At 37.5% G+C, this 19,648-nt stretch overlaps 1 protein-coding gene across 3 annotated transcripts in view; it reads left to right on the top strand.

Annotated features, from left to right (window-relative positions):
• Window positions 1-19,648, top strand: part of LOC140135455 (hyalin-like) — a 99,053-nt gene that overhangs the window by 63,347 nt on the left and 16,058 nt on the right. The window contains exons 13-19 of one of the 3 annotated variants that reach the window (XM_072156949.1): window positions 4,987-5,100; window positions 8,466-8,573; window positions 10,849-10,962; window positions 13,873-13,986; window positions 15,609-15,722; window positions 17,519-17,632; window positions 19,437-19,550. In XM_072156949.1, coding sequence (XP_072013050.1) covers window positions 4,987-5,100; window positions 8,466-8,573; window positions 10,849-10,962; window positions 13,873-13,986; window positions 15,609-15,722; window positions 17,519-17,632; window positions 19,437-19,550 — 792 coding nt within the window. The remainder of the gene's footprint in view (window positions 1-4,986; window positions 5,101-8,465; window positions 8,574-10,848; window positions 10,963-13,872; window positions 13,987-15,608; window positions 15,723-17,518; window positions 17,633-19,436; window positions 19,551-19,648) is intronic. The other 2 variants (XM_072156951.1, XM_072156950.1) reach the window with 2 other exon arrangements.

Genomic DNA, 19,648 nt, shown 5'->3' with positions numbered 1-19,648 from the left:
ACTCAACAACAAATATGAGTTCTTCAAGCAAAGAATCAGGTTCCTGGGGTGCATAGTGGACTCTAGAGGGCGCCATGCTGATCCGGATAAAACCAGCGCAATTACTGAGTTTCCGGCACCTACCAATATCACAGAGCTTCAGAGGTTCATGGGTATGGTAAACCAACTGGGGAAGTATATTCCTTCATTAGCAAACATGACAGAGCCCATGAGACAGCTGTTACGAAAGGAAACAGCATGGTACTGGGGTGTGGAGCAAGAAAGAGCTTTCCAGGAGGTCAAAGAAGTCCTAGTCTCACAAAGTATCCTAGCACACTACAACCCGGCACTACCTACTATTATTGCAGCCGACGCATCTTCAACCGGCATAGGGGCAGTTCTCATGCAAGTACAAGATGATGGGAAACGACGTCCAATCAGTTACGCTTCACGATCTTTGACGGAGACAGAACAGCGGTATGCTGTTATTGAGAAGGAGGCTCTTGCAGCAACCTGGGCATGTGAAAAGTTCTCTGAGTATGTCCTGGGCTTGGATTTTTGCTAGAAACAGATCACAAACCACTCGTTCCACTGTTAAGTTCCAAAGAACTAGCCAAATTGCCAGCTCGCATCCAAAGATTCAGGCTGAGAATGATGAGGTTCAGCCCTAGGATCCAACACGTTCCTGGTAAACTTCAAGTTATTGCAGATTCTCTGTCACGGGCACCTACCGGTCTTCCGTCAGAAGCCGACTTGATGTTCATTGGCGAAGTTGAGGCCTATGCAGAATCCATCCTTAGTACACTGCCAGCAACTGAACAGCGTCTACAGCAGGTAATTAGGGCCCAGAAGGCTGATGAAATTTGCATGAAAATTACAGAATACTGCACTACGGGATGGCCTGCATACATGCCGCATTTGCCACTATTACGTCCTTACTGGGAGAATCGAGGTCACTTTGCAATAGTTGAGGATCTTTTGTTGTATGATGATCGACTTGTGATTCCACAGTCCATGAGGTTAGAGATTCTGGAGTCTATCCATCAAGGTCATTTGGGTGTTAGTAAATGCAGAGCTCGTGCACGTATCTCTGTCTGGTGGCCAGGAATGTCAAAAACCATCGAAGAAATGGTAAACAAATGTGTCACTTGTGCTATAAATAGACCGGAAACCAAAGAACCACTCATGCCCTCCTCACTCCCTGACAGACCTTGGCAGCGTCTTGGTACTGATCTTTTCCATCACCAAGGTCAAACATATGTTATCGTCGTTGATTATTATTCGCGATGGATTGAAATTAAAAAGCTCAATGACGAAACTTCAGAAAGCACCATAATAGCGCTCAAAGAGCTTTTTGCGCAACACGGTATCCCAGATCTTTTGGTTTCGGACAATGGCCCACAGTTTAGCGCAGCCATATTCCGCAAGTTTGCAACAACTTACGGATTCGCGCACACAACCAGTAGTCCACTATACCCACAAGCCAACGGTGAGGCTGAGAGAGCAGTTCGCACCATTAAAGGACTCTTGAAAAGAACAGTGACTCTTATACTTAGCGCTGCTCAGCTACAGATCAACCCCACTACAGAATGGCCTGTCCCCTAGCGAGTTGTTAATGGGCCGCAGACTTCGTACGCAGCTTCCAGTGCTCCCGTCAACACTGCAACCAAGATCTCAACAAGATCTTCAGAAGGTTCGCGAGAAGGAAGAAATGTACAGAGACAATCAGCAACGTAACTTTAACAACAGGCACAACGCTAGAGAGTTGCCAACTCTTCAGCCGGGTGACAATGTTTGGCTGCGAGATCAAAAACGTTATGGACAGATAATAGAGCGAAGGTCTGAGCCAAGATCTTACTTAGTAAAAACTATGCAAGGCACAGTGCGCCGTAACAGATCAGCACTGGTGTCCACCACACAACCTAAAGACACAGCTGTCAGTACACAGCAAGAACAAGTACAACCAAAGACAAGCACCAATCATCGGTATCAGCAAGTTCAACAGCCACAAGTCCCAGCTCCCCAACCAGCAAGCTTCAGACAGCTGCAACAGTTCCAGCGCCTTCAACCAGCAACAACAGTTCGTCGCAAGCTACGCCAGAACCAGTCACTCAGATGAAGACTCGCAGTGGCAGAGTAGTAAAGCCAAATCCAAAATACAGTGACTTTGTGCGCTAAAAGACAATCAAGTTTACCTTTTGAAGTTTGTTGAAGTTAAAAGTTTCAGAAAAAGAAACTAAAGACAATCAAGTTTACCTTTTGAAGTTTGTTCAAGTTAAGTTTCAGAAAAAGAAACTAAAGACAATCAAGTTTACCTTTTGAAGTTTGTTGAAGTTTTGAAGTTTGTTGAAGTTCAAAGTTTCAGAAAAAAGAAACTAAAGACAATCAAGTTTGTTCAAGTTAAGTTTCAGAAAAAGAAACTATGGACCTTTCAATTGGGCAAAACAAATTTGACCTAATTTAGTGCCCAAAGCATTTTAATGTTGAGTAGTTAAAAAGTTTGAACTGTTAAAAGCCAAAAAGAATTGGACTTTATCTATTTCTACTTTGTTGTTTACAAAGTTTACAAAAATGAAGTTGCAAAAAGTTGCAAAAGTTTCAGTTGTGTTAAATAGTTAAGCAAAAACAAGAAGTGCTTTTAAAAAGGACATTGTGCAAAAGACACTAAAATCAGAAATGGACAAGTTATGAACATGGAAAGGAAAAGGACACTCAAGTGAAAGAAACAATCATACTCAGTTCAATGGAGTATAAAATCTGAATTTAATAACTTCTCATTGAGAACTTTTACAAAAACATTTAAATGCACAGTTTCATACTTAAGGGGGAGATGTAGTATTATGTACGTGCACACTGTTTGTATAGCACCCCCAACGTTCATTACGCATAGTAACGAGACTAGCGGCCACCATTAAAATACTCTTGTCAAGCTAAACATATCTTGTGTTTGGTGTATCTTCGTTGGTCAATATTAACACACTTTCTATGTAGACATCATTGAGGGTAAGTGAATGTTGCATCTTGTGATAATTATGTAAATGTCAAGGTTCCTATTTGGTTGTATCAATAAACCTGGTTTTATATTTATCTTTAATTTGAATTATGTAGCTTTTTGCATGTTTTTTTCCTAATATTAAGTGGAGCAAAAATCTGGCCATAATGTACAATTTCGGTGAAATTTTAATTACATATTCATATTCATATTCATATTCATATTCATATTTTATTATCAAAAGGTGACCCGAAGGTCAAATTAAATTACATGATAAATTTACAAAGATAAAAACAACAAACATTCAAAAATAATTTTTTTTTTAAAGAATAACATCTATAAAACACATAAAATGGTATAAAATTTCATTTACAGAAACTAATATTGCACTTTTAAAATAGTATCATTCAATATTAATAAATAAAAAGAAAAGGAAAGAAACACATTGTACAATACACTTCAGAAAAGGGGGGGGGGTGATTGCACGGCCACATTGCATGCAGGATACAATGAGCACATGAATAAAAAATAAAAATTACACATTACTTGTTTAGCAGGTCCACAAAGTATGGTATGGGACTATTTTGGAAGCGAGAGGTTCTGAACCACAGTTGGGTGAATTTATGCGCATTGCGAAGGTTGCGACCATGAGCACTTTGTCTAGATGGAGGAAGAAGATCTTTGGTACGGTCTGAGTCGGCAAGCCCTTCGGCTAACCTTCGACAATGATCTTCTTTTCTATCTGACAAGCGCTCAAGGTCGCAAGCTTGCACCGCCTCAGCATATGAGGTAAATCTCTGGCCTAAAATGATCCTGCATGCACGTCTTTGGAGTTGTTCAAGTGACTTTGTCTGATTTGTTGTTAACGAGGAGTGCCAGGTGACATCTGTGTACTCAAGAATAGGGCGCACATAACCTTTGTACACAGTAATTAGTTCTTCGTCATTGAAACCAAATTTTTTTTAGCAGTTTAAGCATATACAACTTCTGGTTGGACTTCTTTGTTATTTCATTAACATTTTTGTCCCATTTCAAGTCATTTTGAAGGTGAACCCCTAGGATCTTAGCCTCAGTTACATAGTTCAAGGGCTTACCAGCTATCTTAAGCTCAATAGGGGGCGGTGGTTCATTTTTGAAACAGACCTGGATGGCCTGACACTTGCTAGGGTTCAAGCTAAGCTTGGTTTTGTTTGTCCACTCAGTGAACTCGTCCAGTGTATCTTGAAGCTTGCTTGGTTGGGAATACGGACGATTTTCAGCAAGTGTCAGGTCATCCACGTACTTCCAACAGTTGATGGTTGCATCTTTGGAATAATTTCATTATTCTTGCCAAAATTTATAAACTATAATTTCTCCCATGCGCAGTCCTTGAGGGGAAATGGAAACTGTAAAATGTTTTGACCTTTAACCTTTTTGCCTCTAACTCAAGAACTGTATGTCAGAGACAGGTAAAACTATATTTATTCTGAATCCTGATGATGAGTGGCATACATTGGTACAGGTTTTAATAAGATTTGGCCAAGTTTAAAATTTCACCCCTGTGGCAAATTTGAATTTATGCAAATTAAGCACAGGTCCACTACTTGGATTTTGAGGACTTTTGATAAACAAACAATTTGCCATAATTTTCGTCCAAATCGGAACAAGTTGAATTTATCCTCCGTACAACCAAAAATGTGCAGTTTTGACCAAAAAAGAGGTTTTGTAGAATGGCACAAACTATACATTTTTGAAATCCCTATGATTAAACGAATAGTATGGTGTATCATTCAACAATTGGAGGAACTTTGAAATTTTACCCGTGTGATGGCTACCACTATACTAAGATGACCACCATAAATGTCATTAACCATACTTTTTGAAACTTTTGTGATTGACCTATAAAAACAACGAATTTGGTTGATTCTAGTTAGTTGTAAGTTGGGATATTATGTAAACGTTACCAAAAAATAATCAGATTTTAAGTGTGACTTATATCTTTATAAAACTCAAATGTGAATTGTATATTTTTCCAGTGTCGAATTGCACTGAAGATCAATACTCTTGTCCAGATGGCAGGTGTATTCCTCAGGACTGGGTATGCGATGGCATAAATGATTGCTATTTAGCGGTTGATGAACACAATTGTGGTACGTATTTCCAAGTACAATAACCAGTGTCTTAACGTAGCTATTTTATAAAAGGGAATGATATCGCGAATGTACTTCTTTTGTAAATTAATTTAATGATCCAATGAACCGTTTGACTGTATTTCTCGACACGAAGTACTTAAGGGAAGGTGTGCACCAAAACACTTTTTTCTTTTTACATCTGCTAGACACTTCATATAGGTGTCAAGGACACTTGGGTTAAATAAAAGCGAAAAATGAAAAATTACCTAATTTGCATATTTTATTGGCTGCCATCTTGGATTTTTGGGTGTCGGATTTCAAATAAGTCCAGGTAGGCCTACACAACGAAACATGTTAGCAAACTTAAAAAACGTAGGAATTAGATTTTTAATAAAATATTCAGTTTTTTAATGAAAGGAAAAACAAATCAAAAATAAAGAAAAACATGGATATTTTGCACTCAATAGCGCCCTCTATAATTTGATCCTACATTTTTTAGGTTTGTTTATTATCTTTCATTTAAAACAAGCATTAGGTTTCTAACATGTTTCGTTGTGTAGCCTACCTGGTCTCTTTTGAAATCCGACACCCAAAAATCCAAGATGGCCGCCAATAAAATATGCAAATTAGGTAATTTTTTCATTTTTCGCTTTTATCAACCCAAGTGTCCATGACACCATAAATGAAGTGTCTTGCAGGTTTAATAAGCAAAAAGTTTTTTTGGTGCACACCTTCCCTTAAGGGTTGAGGAAGTTAAGGTAGAGATCTCCAAGGTAGGGATCTCCGTTTTTCGATAAATTCGTTAATTTCTCAAAAAGCTTGGGAATAATTATTGTATTATTATAATAGGTTTTAGACCAATTTAAATATTTGTTGTGGTGTACAAAGCTCGCGCTCTTTTTCACAGATCGCCTGGAATTGCAGATTTAGGTTCCAGCGATTGCTGAATTTTATCCTAATAGTCGATCTTCGTTATTGACAAAACCACATTTACACTCTATAAAATGCGAAGATATTGCAAAACTGAACAGCACCCAGCCACTCTTTAAATATTACAGCTCTCTCAACTCTCTCATATGCACTGTATTTGTGTACTTATTTCCACATGTCAAGTTGGTGTACCTTGCTCTTTTTCTTTCCAGTTGTGCAAATATGTTATATTTCAACTTTCCAAAGAACATTTGACAGTTTGAGCCAAGAATGACAATGATCAAGTGCTTACAGCTTTACGTCATAATGTTGACGTTTTAAAAGATTTTAACTTTGCATCACCATTTCTTGGAAACATTCTCAAAACATTGATGTATGAAAACTTTTAGTCAGCTGGAATTCTTTATGCAATAATTCTTTATGCAATTATGATATCAACATTAACGAAAAAGTTATTTGCAATTATATCAATTTGAACAAAACATTAAATGTTTTGCAAGAGAGAGAGAGTGTTTTAAAAGAACGAAAAGGATTCACCGAACAAAATATAAAGCCCATTGACAGTTAACCACTGGCGCGCATTGTGTTGTAGGCCTACTCGAATGATCTTTCTTTCTTGGAATGAGGTGAATTGACACTTGCGTTATGTAATCGCTCAACCGATTCAAGTAAAATTAGCGTATAAATGAGTTGACCTCAATGTTTCGGGCAAAGGCAAGGGACTGGTATATCAATATGCTTGAGTGAACCCATGCAACAACTACACTCTTCAGTAGCCTTATTGTGATGTGGCGGGAGTTTTAAAAACACGAGCCCTGAACAAAATATGATGCGCGCGCATACTGCCAGGCCAAAAACAATGGAAATTGTGATGATGCATACGCATACTGCCAGACATTGACGTCAGAAGTCAACTCATCTATAAGATGCATTATAAGATTGGCTATACGCTGTTGTTTAAATTTTTGGATTCTGATGCCTATTTCTCGACTCCAATGTCCAAATTCATTCACCCGGTAATTTTCTGGGACACCCTGTATGTGTATGTCAAAGACATACTTTTACTGAACACAGTTGATCATTCGACCTCTAGCTCAACTAAGGCATGCGTATAATAAATGTATCATTGTTATTTACATTAGACAAATCTCTCTATTCTGGGTAATATTAATGCATGGGAAAGTTTCTTATTGGTGAGTTATAAAGTACTTTGCAGTACTTATCCTATTATTTACAATGGACAGAAACCCACCTTGACAGTTATTACTGATATTATTTCTTCGTTTACATTAATAAGATATTTAAGAAATAAAGGGTAATGCATTATCCTTTACACCCAAATAATGTGTCCGAGGCAGTAAAAACGTAAATGGGTGAGGCGCAGCCGAGGACACATTAGTTGTGTGTAAAGGATAATGCTGCACCCTTTATTTCTATTCTATTACCAAAAAATAGTGCGATTTAAAGAGAAAATATCATTTTTTGGCACAAATATTTTAAGTTGTTTACTTCAAGGTGGAGCGCGTACGCGTAAGTGACAGCGCGTATCGCGGAAATATTGCACGCGTAACCCAGCGTTATGCTCTGCGTAGAATGTGTTACGGCGCTTGACCCATTATTGCAGAATAATGGGCTCTCACGTGACGTGTTTTAACAAATCACAGTGCGCGATTTTGAATAATGGGTCGTAAGAGTAATAGAATAATCAATAAAGATTGATCGATTTTCTTGGTGAAATGGTCAGCATTGAAATTCAAATTTCTTAAAGTCCATTCATGGTCACCAGGGCGTCAAATTAATGGTTTTTCATAAAATTGGAAGCCAGTATATTTGCAATGTCATTTCAAAGCCATCTGTGGTCAAAGAAATAAATATACTTGGATTTTCTTGAAACCTGCTGGAAATGTCAACCTTTGGGTACGACAGCTAGTGAGACTTTTAGGATTACGAACGGTTTATTTCAATAGTTATGCTTTTGGCTTGTACAAACGTGTATCAGTTCAAAGTTAGATACATGCCGCTATGAGCTTAGAATATGGTAAACTAAAACGGGATTGCGAGTAACAGAAAAACAGAGAGTTGTCTTCTCGTTTATAATACGTAGTAATTCAGTTCAATCCAATAAGCCCAATCGCCATTGTGACTTCCGGTTTTTGAGAGCACTTTTAGGACACTTTGACCTCTGACATTTCGGGAAAATTACTCTAATTATTATTTATTTTTTATTATTCTAATAATGTTACAATTAAAAATATTTAAATAATTAATTTATATAATAAATATATTTTTCGGATTTGTTTTTATTCAAGTAAAAGTTTTTTGATTATATTTTGTATGTACAAAAAACAATTTTTGTGAAAGGTCAAAGGACAAAGTGTCCTAAAAATGCAAAAACTGTCCCACAATGCATTGCAAACTTCCAATGCCGATTGGGCTTATTATTTATTTATTAGATGCGTGTTTAAGTCAACCATGTCAAAATGAGGGCGTATGCAGTATAGTAAGAAATCGCTACACATGTTCCTGTCCCCCACGATTCACTGGAATCAATTGTGATGTCGGTAAGTACAGAATGTAGCTAAGTTAAAGTATGCCAATATTAAAACCGAACAAAACCGGAGTTTGCCATATTTGATTTCTTATTTAACCTGGATGTATCCTTCGTTGTTCTGACAATGTTAACTTGTGGAGGACATAACCAGGGAAATAACTCCTGGAACTGGCGGAACAACTGTCAGTTATAATGAGCCTGAAGCATATCACGTCTGTGATAGGCCTACGTTCACGCTGCTAAGCCAAACCCATGCTCCAGGAGATTTCTTCAACATTGGCAGGACACGTGTGATTTACTTCTTCTTCCTCGACGGTAGAGGAATTTTTCACTGTGCTTTCTATGTAGACATTATTGAGGGTAAGTGAATGTTGCATCTTGCGATAATTATGTAAATGTCAAGGTTGGTATTTGGTTGTATCAATAAACCTGGTTTTATATTTATCTTTAATTTGAATTATGTAGCTTTTTGCATGTTTTTTCCTAATATTAAGTGGAGCAAAAATCTGGCCATAATGTACAATTTCGGTGAAATTTTAATTGCATATTCATATTCATATTCATATTCATATTCATATTCATATTTTATTATCAAAAGGTGACCCGAAGGTCAAATTAAATTACATGATAAATTTACAAAGATAAAAACAACAAACATTCAAAAATAATTTTTTTTTTAAAGAATAACATCTATAAAACACATAAAATGGTATAAAATTTCATTTACAGAAACTAATATTGCACTTTTAAAATAGTATCATTCAATATTAATAAATAAAAAGAAAAGGAAAGAAACACATTGTAAAATACACATCAGAAAGGGGGGGTGATTGCACGGCCACTGTGCATGCAGGATACAATGAGCACATGAATAAAAAATAAAAATTACACATTACTTGTTTAGCAGGTCCACAAAGTATGGTATGGGACTATTTTGGAAGCGAGAGGTTCTGAACCACAGTTGGGTGAATTTATGCGCATTGCGAAGGTTGCGACCATGAGCACTTTGTCTAGATGGAGGAAGAAGATCTTTGGTACGGTCTGAGTCGGCAAGCCCTTCGGCTAACCTTCGACAATGATCTTCTCTTCTATCTGACAAGCGCTCAAGGTCGCAAGCTTGCACCGCCTCAGCATATGAGGTAAATATCTGGCCTAAAATGATCCTGCATGCACGTCTTTGGAGTTGTTCAAGTGACTTTGTCTGATTTGTTGTTAACGAGGAGTGCCAGGTGACATCTGCGTACTCAAGAATAGGGCGCACATAACCTTTGTACACAGTAATTAGTTCTTCGTCATTGAAACCAATTTTTTTAGCAGTTTAAGCATATACAACTTCTGGTTGGACTTCTTTGTTATTTCATTAACATTTTTGTCCCATTTCAAGTCATTTTGAAGGTGAACCCCTAGGATCTTAGCCTCAGTTACATAGTTCAAGGGCTTACCAGCTATCTTAAGCTCAATAGGGGGCGGTGGTTCATTTTTGAAACAGACCTGGATGGCCTGACACTTGCTAGGGTTCAAGCTAAGCTTGGTTTTGTTTGTCCACTCAGTGAACTCGTCCAGTGTATCTTGAAGCTTGCTTGGTTGGGAATACGGACGATTTTCAGCAAGTGTATAATTTCTCCCATGCGCAGTCCTTGAGGGGAAATGGAAACTGTAAAATGTTTTGACCTTTAACCTTTTTGCCTCTAACTCAAGAACTGTATGTCAGAGACAGGTAAAACTATATTTATTCTGAATCCTGATGATGAGTGGCATACATTGGTACAGGTTTTAATAAGATTTGGCCAAGTTTAAAATTTCACCCCTGTGGCAAATTTGAATTTATGCAAATTAAGCACAGGTCCACTACTTGGATTTTTGAGGACTTTTGATAAACAAACAATTTGCCATAATTTTCGTCCAAATCGGAACAAGTTGAATTTATCCTCCGTACAACCAAAAATGTGCAGTTTTGACCAAAAAAGAGGTTTTGTAGAATGGCACAAACTATACATTTTTGAAATCCCTATGATTAAACGAATAGTATGGTGTATCATTCAACAATTGGAGGAACTTTGAAATTTTACCCGTGTGATGGCTACCACTATACTAAGATGACCACCATAAATGTCATTAACCATACTTTTTGAAACTTTTGTGATTGACCTATAAAAACAACGAATTTGGTTGATTCTAGTTAGTTGTAAGTTGGGATATTATGTAAACGTTACCAAAAAATAATCAGATTTTAAGTGTGACTTATATCTTTATAAAACTCAAATGTGAATTGTATATTTTTCCAGTGTCGAATTGCACTGAAGATCGATACACTTGTCCAGATGGGAGGTGTATTCCTCAGGACTGGGTATGCGATGGTATAATTGATTGCTATTTAGCGGTTGATGAACACAATTGTGGTACGTATTTCCGATCACAATAACCAGTGTCATAACTTAGCTATTTTATAAAAGGGAATGATATCGCGAATGTACTTCTTTTGTAAATTAATTTAATGATCCAATGAACCGTTTGACTGTATTTCTCGACACGAAGTACTTAAGGGAAGGTGTGCACCAAAACACTTTTTTCTTTTTACATCTGCTAGACACTTCATATATGGTGTCAAGGACACTTGGGTTAAATAAAAGCGAAAAATGAAAAATTACCTAATTTGCATATTTTATTGGCTGCCATCTTGGATTTTTGGGTGTCGGATTTCAAATAAGTCCAGGTAGGCCTACACAACGAAACATGTTAGCAAACTTAAAAACGTAGGAATTAGATTTTTAATAAAATATTCAGTTTTTTAATGAAAGGAAAAACAAATCAAAAATAAAGAAAAACATGGATATTTTGCACTCAATAGCGCCCTCTATAATTTGATCCTACATTTTTTAGGTTTGTTTATTATCTTTCATTTAAAACAAGCATTAGGTTTCTAACATGTCCCCCCCCACCCCACCCTAGTAGCATAGCCAAAGGGTCTATTGTAATGGTGCCCTCCAGCTTACCATGATAACCAACAGGTTTTGTAGGTGGTCATGTGTTTTTAGACGTTTCATCTTCCTACGGAAGACTTCATCAGTAATGTGATGAACCAGCAACACTCCTTCTCTCATCTCCAGAGGGTGTAGTTCTTTGTAATAGCTGGTCATATACATGATTGAGTGAGTATATCCCTGTAGGGTGTAATCAGAACATTGCTTGATCGGAAAGACGCGATTGTAACGGAAGAGGAGGATAAACAACAAACAAACATGCGCTAAATCAATGTGGATATCCTAACTGGACGATTGAAAAAGTAAAACATCAGATCAGAGATAAAACCAAAGCGAAGAAGAAAGTAAAGGACAAGAACACAGAAAAAAAGTAAGGGCATGGTAGTGATACCCTATGTCCAAGGTGTATCTGAAAGACTGCAACGTGTGTTTAAAAAGCATAACATCCAGGCAGCGATGAGACCACACAATACGCTGAAACAAAACCTTGTACACCCCAAAGACAAAATAGAAGCCACCAAAACTTGCGATTGTGTTTACGAAATACCATGCAAAAGTTGCAAGAAGTCGTACATTGGGGAAACCGGCAGACCTTTCGGGGTAAGACTGAAAGAACATTTAAAAGAATCTGAAAAGATAACAGAGAGGAAATTCACACGCGCTGTTCGAAAGGAGTCGGTCGATGAAATTAACAAGTCCGCCATCACAGACCATGTTTCACAACAAAACCATGTCATTGATTGGGATGGAGCCAAAGTAATCGACAAAGACTCATGTAAGCAAACCAGATGGATTAGAGAAGCAATGTGGATCAGAAAACGAGGGGGGGGGGCAACGTTATCAACCGCGATGAAGGGACATACTCACTCAATCATGTATATGACCAGCTATTACAAAGAACTACACCCTCTGGAGATGAGAGTAGGAGTGTTGCTGGTTCATCACATTACTGATGAAGTCTACCGTAGTAAGATGAAACATCTAAAAACGTTAGTAATCAAGTGGATTTGTAAAGCATAATTTACCAATAAAAGTATTAGTCTTTTAAATGACCTTCTGTATTTATTTACTTGGTTTAGATGTATGGGAGTTCATTAAGAAATTTTTTTACTAGATTCAAATTTTTAATGGGGGTTTTAGATCAAATTTACGATACGAATCCCTCCTCCTAATCCTCCTCCTCCTAATCCTCAACCACCCTTGGCACATTTCATGCCAAACGTCATAGGAAAATTATTAAAAATTATTTTAAAACAGGATAAAAACATGAGTAATATAGAATAAATTAGCCTCAATTTAAGACCTAATGTAATCTTCTAAGTGAAAGAATACTCAAGCGGCACTGTTTTGAAGTCCAAGCTGCACATCAAAATGTAAAAAAACCACCTTTTGGGTACCCCAGTATATGACACAGGATCAGGTGTGTGACAGAAGCAGTGTCTTGAACTTGACTACGCTATAACTAAAAATAAATTGCATGATTTCTTTTTGTGAAGTGTATGTTGAATTTGGGAATATGTGGATTGAATTTGGGAATGTGTATTCAGAACTAAATATCACATGTGATTTCAAATTAGATGTCCTGTTTGGTATCACTAACATCTCTGGAACATCCTGATCCTGGTACAAAAGCACACACACACACAATTAATCACAAGCTTTTCAGAAAAATGTTGATTTACCATTACAAGTGACATAACATTAATAAATGCACACACATGCCCATCCCATACCTACATGTTAGTGATACCAAACAGGACATCAAATTTGAAACCACATGTGATATTTAGTTCTGAACACACATTCCCAAATTCAATCCACACATTTCTAATTTATTTGTGTTTTTAAAGTCAAGCATTTTGTGTCGGTTTAGGTAGGTTGTGTTTGGAGTTAGGTGTGGAATGAATGGGGTGTGAGATGTGGCGTGGGTGTATATAGATACCCTTAATTTTGTCCTATTTTCGAATTTTTCACGCTATTGCACATATAAATTACCAGTAGAAACGAAGTGATATCACAAGTTGAGACCACTACCTACCTTGTATTTTATGCTGATTTTTAATTATTGGTTATAAAATATAATGGAAAATGTGTAAAATTAGAGTACATAGACTGGTATCCGACTTCATTGTGTCAACACAATCAGATAATATTGTTTAAATCTCTAAATTAAGTACTGTATTGTTTTGGAATAGGAAGTAGTCTTAAAACATATATTTTAATTAATTTTGATTTGTTGGGCTACCTGAAAGTCCGAAGCCCTTTACGCTATTATTTTCTGTGACGTCATTATGATTTTTTTTCAATAATTTACTTCCAAATGTGTAGATAGCGACGATTGTTTACCGCAGCCATGTCAAAATGGTGGGATATGCAGTGACGGTGATAACTCCTATACATGTTACTGTCGACGGGGATTTGTAGGATTGCAATGTGAACATAGTAAGTTTATTTAATTTGAAAAATGTAATATCCCAGCAAACACACAACGTTTTACACAAAATGTTTAAATGCCGGTTTATACAAAGGGTATAATAACATTTAAATAACATTCATAAAACATTTTTTCAAAATGTGATGCAAAACATTCTAACAGAACATTATTTAATTGTTAACAAAATATTATGTAGAAATGTTTGCCCAAAATATTTTACAATAACGTTTTCAAAACGTATTCGTGAATAACCCGACATTTAAATGTTATTATAACGTTTTGAATAAATCTTTTAACTGGTGTGGCAAATGGTGGTCGTAGACCACAAACCTAGCTGGGGCATGTTGGTGTTTTGGGGGTATCTGACCTCTGCAAAGTATTCCAAAATTGTTCCCCTGGTCATGAGGTTTGTTTTCACCGAGTTTGAGTCCCGTACTCCTTACAGATGTCCAGAAAGTATAATTATAAGATTTGACCCCAGATAATCTTTGACCTGACCCTGCACAGTATTCCAAAGTGTTCCCCTGGTCAATAAGTTTGTTGTCACTGAGTTTGAGCCCCGTACTCCTTACAGATGTCGAGAAAATGAAATAGATTTGCCCCCATTTAACCTTTGACTTGACCGCTGCAAAGTGTTTCAAAATGTTCCTCTGATTATTAAGTTTGTTGTCACCAAGTTTTAGCCCCGTACCACTTTTTCCCATGTGACCTGACACACAGACAACGAACCTTTGTTTTGCTTAGTGGCCGCTACGGCCATTTCTGTGTGGCAGGTCCTGTATCCATAGGCTGTTCCCTTGTGGCGTGTGCCCTTGTTCCGTGTTCACTTGTTCCCATGTGACGAGCCACACAGACAACGAACCTTTGTTTTGCTTAGTGGTTGTTACGGTTCGTTGTTCTGTGTGGCAGGTCACATGGGAAAAAAACATGGAACAGCACACGCTACAGGAACAGTTTATGGATACGAGGCCTTAGGCCCCGTATCCATAGGCTGTTCCCTTGTGGTGTGTGCCCTTGTTCCGTGTTCACTTGTTCCCATGTGACCTGACACACAGACAACGGTTGTGCATTTGCCATCGAGATCATCTATAAATATAGTTTCACCTGATATTGGTGGCGTTTAACTGTGTGAGTTCTGATGATAAAATCCCGCCCGAAATTAGCCATTTTTCATTGAACACTGTGTAATAGGGAATTAATGGTTCAACCTCCCTGCAGGGCATGGCAATAATAAAAGAAAAGAAAACAAAGAAACAATGAAATATAGATAGATAAAAATAGACAATTAAAACATTTTTACTCAAGACCTTATTGGTCAAATACCAACCGCTCACCGCGCGTGGAGTACAAATTCAGCTAATTTTGTAACTTAGCAGCTACTCTCAGCAGCCGGCGTGGCATTTTATAAAGCCACGTACAATGCTGTAGGTCGTATTTCTATTGATTCGGTCACAGCCTGTACAAAATAATTATTAACCTGGCGTGGACGATGTGAAGAGGGTCGGCCAAACACCATATGCAGAATTGTTGGTTGAGTATGTATAGCCTCATGCGATACTTACATTTAAGATTCATTAATAATCGGTGACAATGAAAACTTTCTTGAAACAATTTATTCGCATATATGTAGATATCAACGAGTGTTCATCACAGCCATGTCGAAACAGTGGAACATGCTTGGATGGTGATAACATGTATACGTGTCAGTGTCCAATGGGATTTACAGGAACACAGTGTGAAACTTGTAAGTTTGTATATTAAATTGTATTGCGATTTAGGGGATGTGCAATAATTATCTGTCGTGGGTGTCAAATATCAATATGGCCTAACAAACCATACAAATTGCTTTTCCCCCTCTCAGTCTGTCATAAAATCTTCGCCCCCCCTTGCACATGCCGATTTTTTGGAACCTAATTTGCAAACAGTCTAGATTATAACACGCATATTTAGAACGTTTCTGTACTGTTTTCCTAACCCTAAAATAGCGTTTCATTTACTACCCCATGAATGTGTGCCAAATATCTCATGACCGCATTTTGACTTTGGCCACCCCATTCATACTGCCAAAAATTGCTCAACCCCCTTTTTTTGTCCTGCCAAAAATGCCCCCTCCCCTACTCCTCGTTTGCATCCCCGGGGGACAGATAATCATGGCACAGCACCTTATAGTTTGTTATCACCAAAAGTGTATACAATTAGGAAATAATGATTGAAATAATATTTTCGATAATGGTAAATGGCAAACTCTTCGAATCATTTGATAGGTGTAAGACAGGGGTATCCCTGCTTTCTTCATGCATGTTCAACCTGTCACTTTTGTAATGAAATGTGTCGAATCAAGATGGATGACATTTGCCTCATCAATAATTATCCGGTATATATCCGAATGAAACAACGTTCATGGAACTAACCAACCCCACGAAGTGCAAGATCATGTGAGAAGTCCCACGTGATATCACACTCAATTTAGTACGAAGTGGAAGATTTTGTTTTCTTTTGCATTTAGTGTTCGAACAGTAAACAGTATGCCTTGACTATATTTATAAATACGTATTTATAAATACGTACATGGTCACCTCGGCGCTGCTATATCATCTTGTAGACAGTAAGTTTCGAAGTGACCTTCTACATAGCGGGTGGTCTTCCTGTACATTTGAATGCAAATGAGGTAAACAATACGATACTGTTCAACAAAATTGTCTATTTTGTTCAACTTTGTGATTATATTGTAAACGTTTCCGTCGATAGATATTATTTTTCCGTCGGCAAATACTTTCCAAATGCATTTCTAAAATTTGACCTCTGCACGACCTTTGACCTAACCCCTGTAAAATGTCCCCTGGTCATGAGATTTGTTGTCACTGAGTTTGAGCCCCATAATTGTAATAACTGTAACTCTCAGCTTCGAAAGCGCACTGCCATTTTAAGGTGTTTACGGCTCAGTACGTTAAAACCTATGTTCAGTTGTTGGTTGATCATTTGCCATCGAGATCATCTATATATATAGTTTCACCTGATATTGGTGGCGTTTAACTGTGAGAGTTCTGATGATAAAATCCGCTTGAAATTAGCCATTTTTCATTGAACACTGTGTAATAGGGAATTAATGGTTCAACCTCCCCTGCAGGGCATGGCAATAATAAAAGAAAAAGAAAACAAAGAAACAATGAAATATAGATAGATAAAAATAGACAATTAAAACATTTTTACTCAAGACCTTATTGGTCAAATACCAACCGCTCACCGCGCGTGGAGTACAAATTCAGCTAATTTTGTAACTTAGCAGCTACTCTCAGCAGCCGGCGTGGCATTTTATAAAGCCACGTACTTTGCTGTAGGTCGTATTTCTATTGATTCGGTCACAGCCTGTACAAAATAATTATTTACCTGGCGTGGACGATGTGAAGAGGGTCGGCCAAACACCATATGCAGAATTGTTGGTTGAGTATGTATAGCCTCATGCGATACTTACATTTAAGATTCATTAATAATCGGTGACAATGAAAACTTTCTTGAAACAATTTATTCGCATATATGTAGATATCAACGAGTGTTCATCACAGCCATGTCGAAACAGTGGAACATGCTTGGATGGTGATAACATGTATACGTGTCAGTGTCCAATGGGATTTACAGGAACACAGTGTGAAACTTGTAAGTTTGTATATTAAATTGTATTGCGATTTAGGGGATGTGCAATAATTATCTGTCGTGGGTGTCAAATATCAATATGGTCTGCCAAACCATACAAATTGCTTTTCCCCCTCTCAGTCTGTCATAAAATCTTCGCCCCCCCCCCCTTGCACATGCCGACTTTTTGGAACCTAATTTGAAAACAGTCTAGATAATAACGCGCATATTTAGAACGTTTCTGTACTGTTTTCCTAACACTAAAATAGCGTTTCATTTACTACCCCATGAATGTGTGCCAAATATCTCATGACCGCATTTTGACTTTGGCCACCCCATTCATACTGCCAAAAATTGCTCACCCCCCTTTTTTTGTTCTGCCAAAAATTGCCCCCCTCCCCTACTCCTCGTTTGCATCCCCGGGGGACAGATAATCGTGGCACAGCACCTTATAGTTTGTTATCACCAAAAGTGTATACAATTAGGAAATAATGATTGAAATAATATTTTCGATAATAGTAAATGGCAAACTCTTCGAATCATTTGATAGGTGTAAGACAGGGTATCCCTGCTTTCTTCATGCATGTTCAACCTGTCACTTTTGTAATGAAATGTGTCGAATCAAGATGGATGACATTTGCCTCATCAATAATTATCCGGTATATATCCGAATGAAACAACGTTCATGGAACTAACCAACCCCACGAAGTGCAAGATCATGTGAGAAGTCCCACGTGATATCACACTCAATTTAGTACGAAGTGGAAGATTTTGTTTTCTTTTGCATTTAGTGTTCGAACAGTAAACAGTATGCCTTGACTATATTTATAAATACGTATTTATAAATACGTACATGGTCACCTCGGCGCTGCTATATCATCTTGTAGACAGTAAGTTTCGAAGTGACCTTCTACATAGCGGGTGGTCTTCCTGTACATTTGAATGCAAATGAGGTAAACAATACGATACTGTTCAACAAAATTGTCTATTTTGTTCAACTTTGTGATTATATTGTAAACGTTTCCGTCGATAGATATTATTTTTCCGTCGGCAAATACTTTCCAAATGCATTTCTAAAATTTGACCTCTGCACGACCTTTGACCTAACCCCTGTAAAATGTCCCCCTGGTCATGAGATTTGTTGTCACTGAGTTTGAGCCCCATAATTGTAATAACTGTAACTCTCAGCTTCGAAAGCGCACTGCCATTTTAAGGTGTTTACGGCTCAGTACGTTAAAACCTATGTTCAGTTGTTGGTTGATCATTTGCCATCGAGATCATCTATATATATATAGTTTCACCTGATATTGGTGGCGTTTAACTGTGAGAGTTCTGATGATAAAAACCCGCCCGAAATTAGCCATTTTTCATTGAACACTGTGTAATAGGGAATTAATGGTTCAACCTCCCCTGCAGGGCATGGCAATAATAAAAGAAAAAGAAAACAAAGAAACAATGAAATATAGATAGATAAAAATAGACAATTAAAACATTTTACTCAAGACCTTATTGGTCAAATATCAACCGCTCACCGCGCGTGGAGTACAAATTCAGCTAATTTTGTAACTTAGCAGCTACTCTCAGCAGCCGGCGTGGCATTTTATAAAGCCACGTACTTTGCTGTAGGTCGTATTTCTATTGATTCGGTCACAGCCTGTACAAAATAATTATTTACCTGGCGTGGACGATGTGAAGAGGGTCGGCCAAACACCATATGCAGAATTGTTGGTTGAGTATGTATAGCCTCATGCGATACTTACATTTAAGATTCATTAATAATCGGTGACAATGAAAACTTTCTTGAAACAATTTATTCGCATATATGTAGATATCAACGAGTGTTCATCACAGCCATGTCGAAATAGTGGAACATGCTTGGATGGTGATAACATGTATACGTGTCAGTGTCCAATGGGATTTACAGGAACACAGTGTGAAACTTGTAAGTTTGTATATTAAATTGTATTGCGATTTAGGGGATGTGCAATAATTATCAAATATCAATATGGCCTGCCAAACCATACAAATTGCTTTTCCCCC

The sequence above is a fragment of the Amphiura filiformis genome, chromosome 16 (assembly GCF_039555335.1).
Source record: "Amphiura filiformis chromosome 16, Afil_fr2py, whole genome shotgun sequence".
Classification (NCBI taxonomy): domain Eukaryota; kingdom Metazoa; phylum Echinodermata; class Ophiuroidea; order Amphilepidida; family Amphiuridae; genus Amphiura; species Amphiura filiformis.
This window is presented reverse-complemented; position numbering and strand designations above follow the sequence as displayed.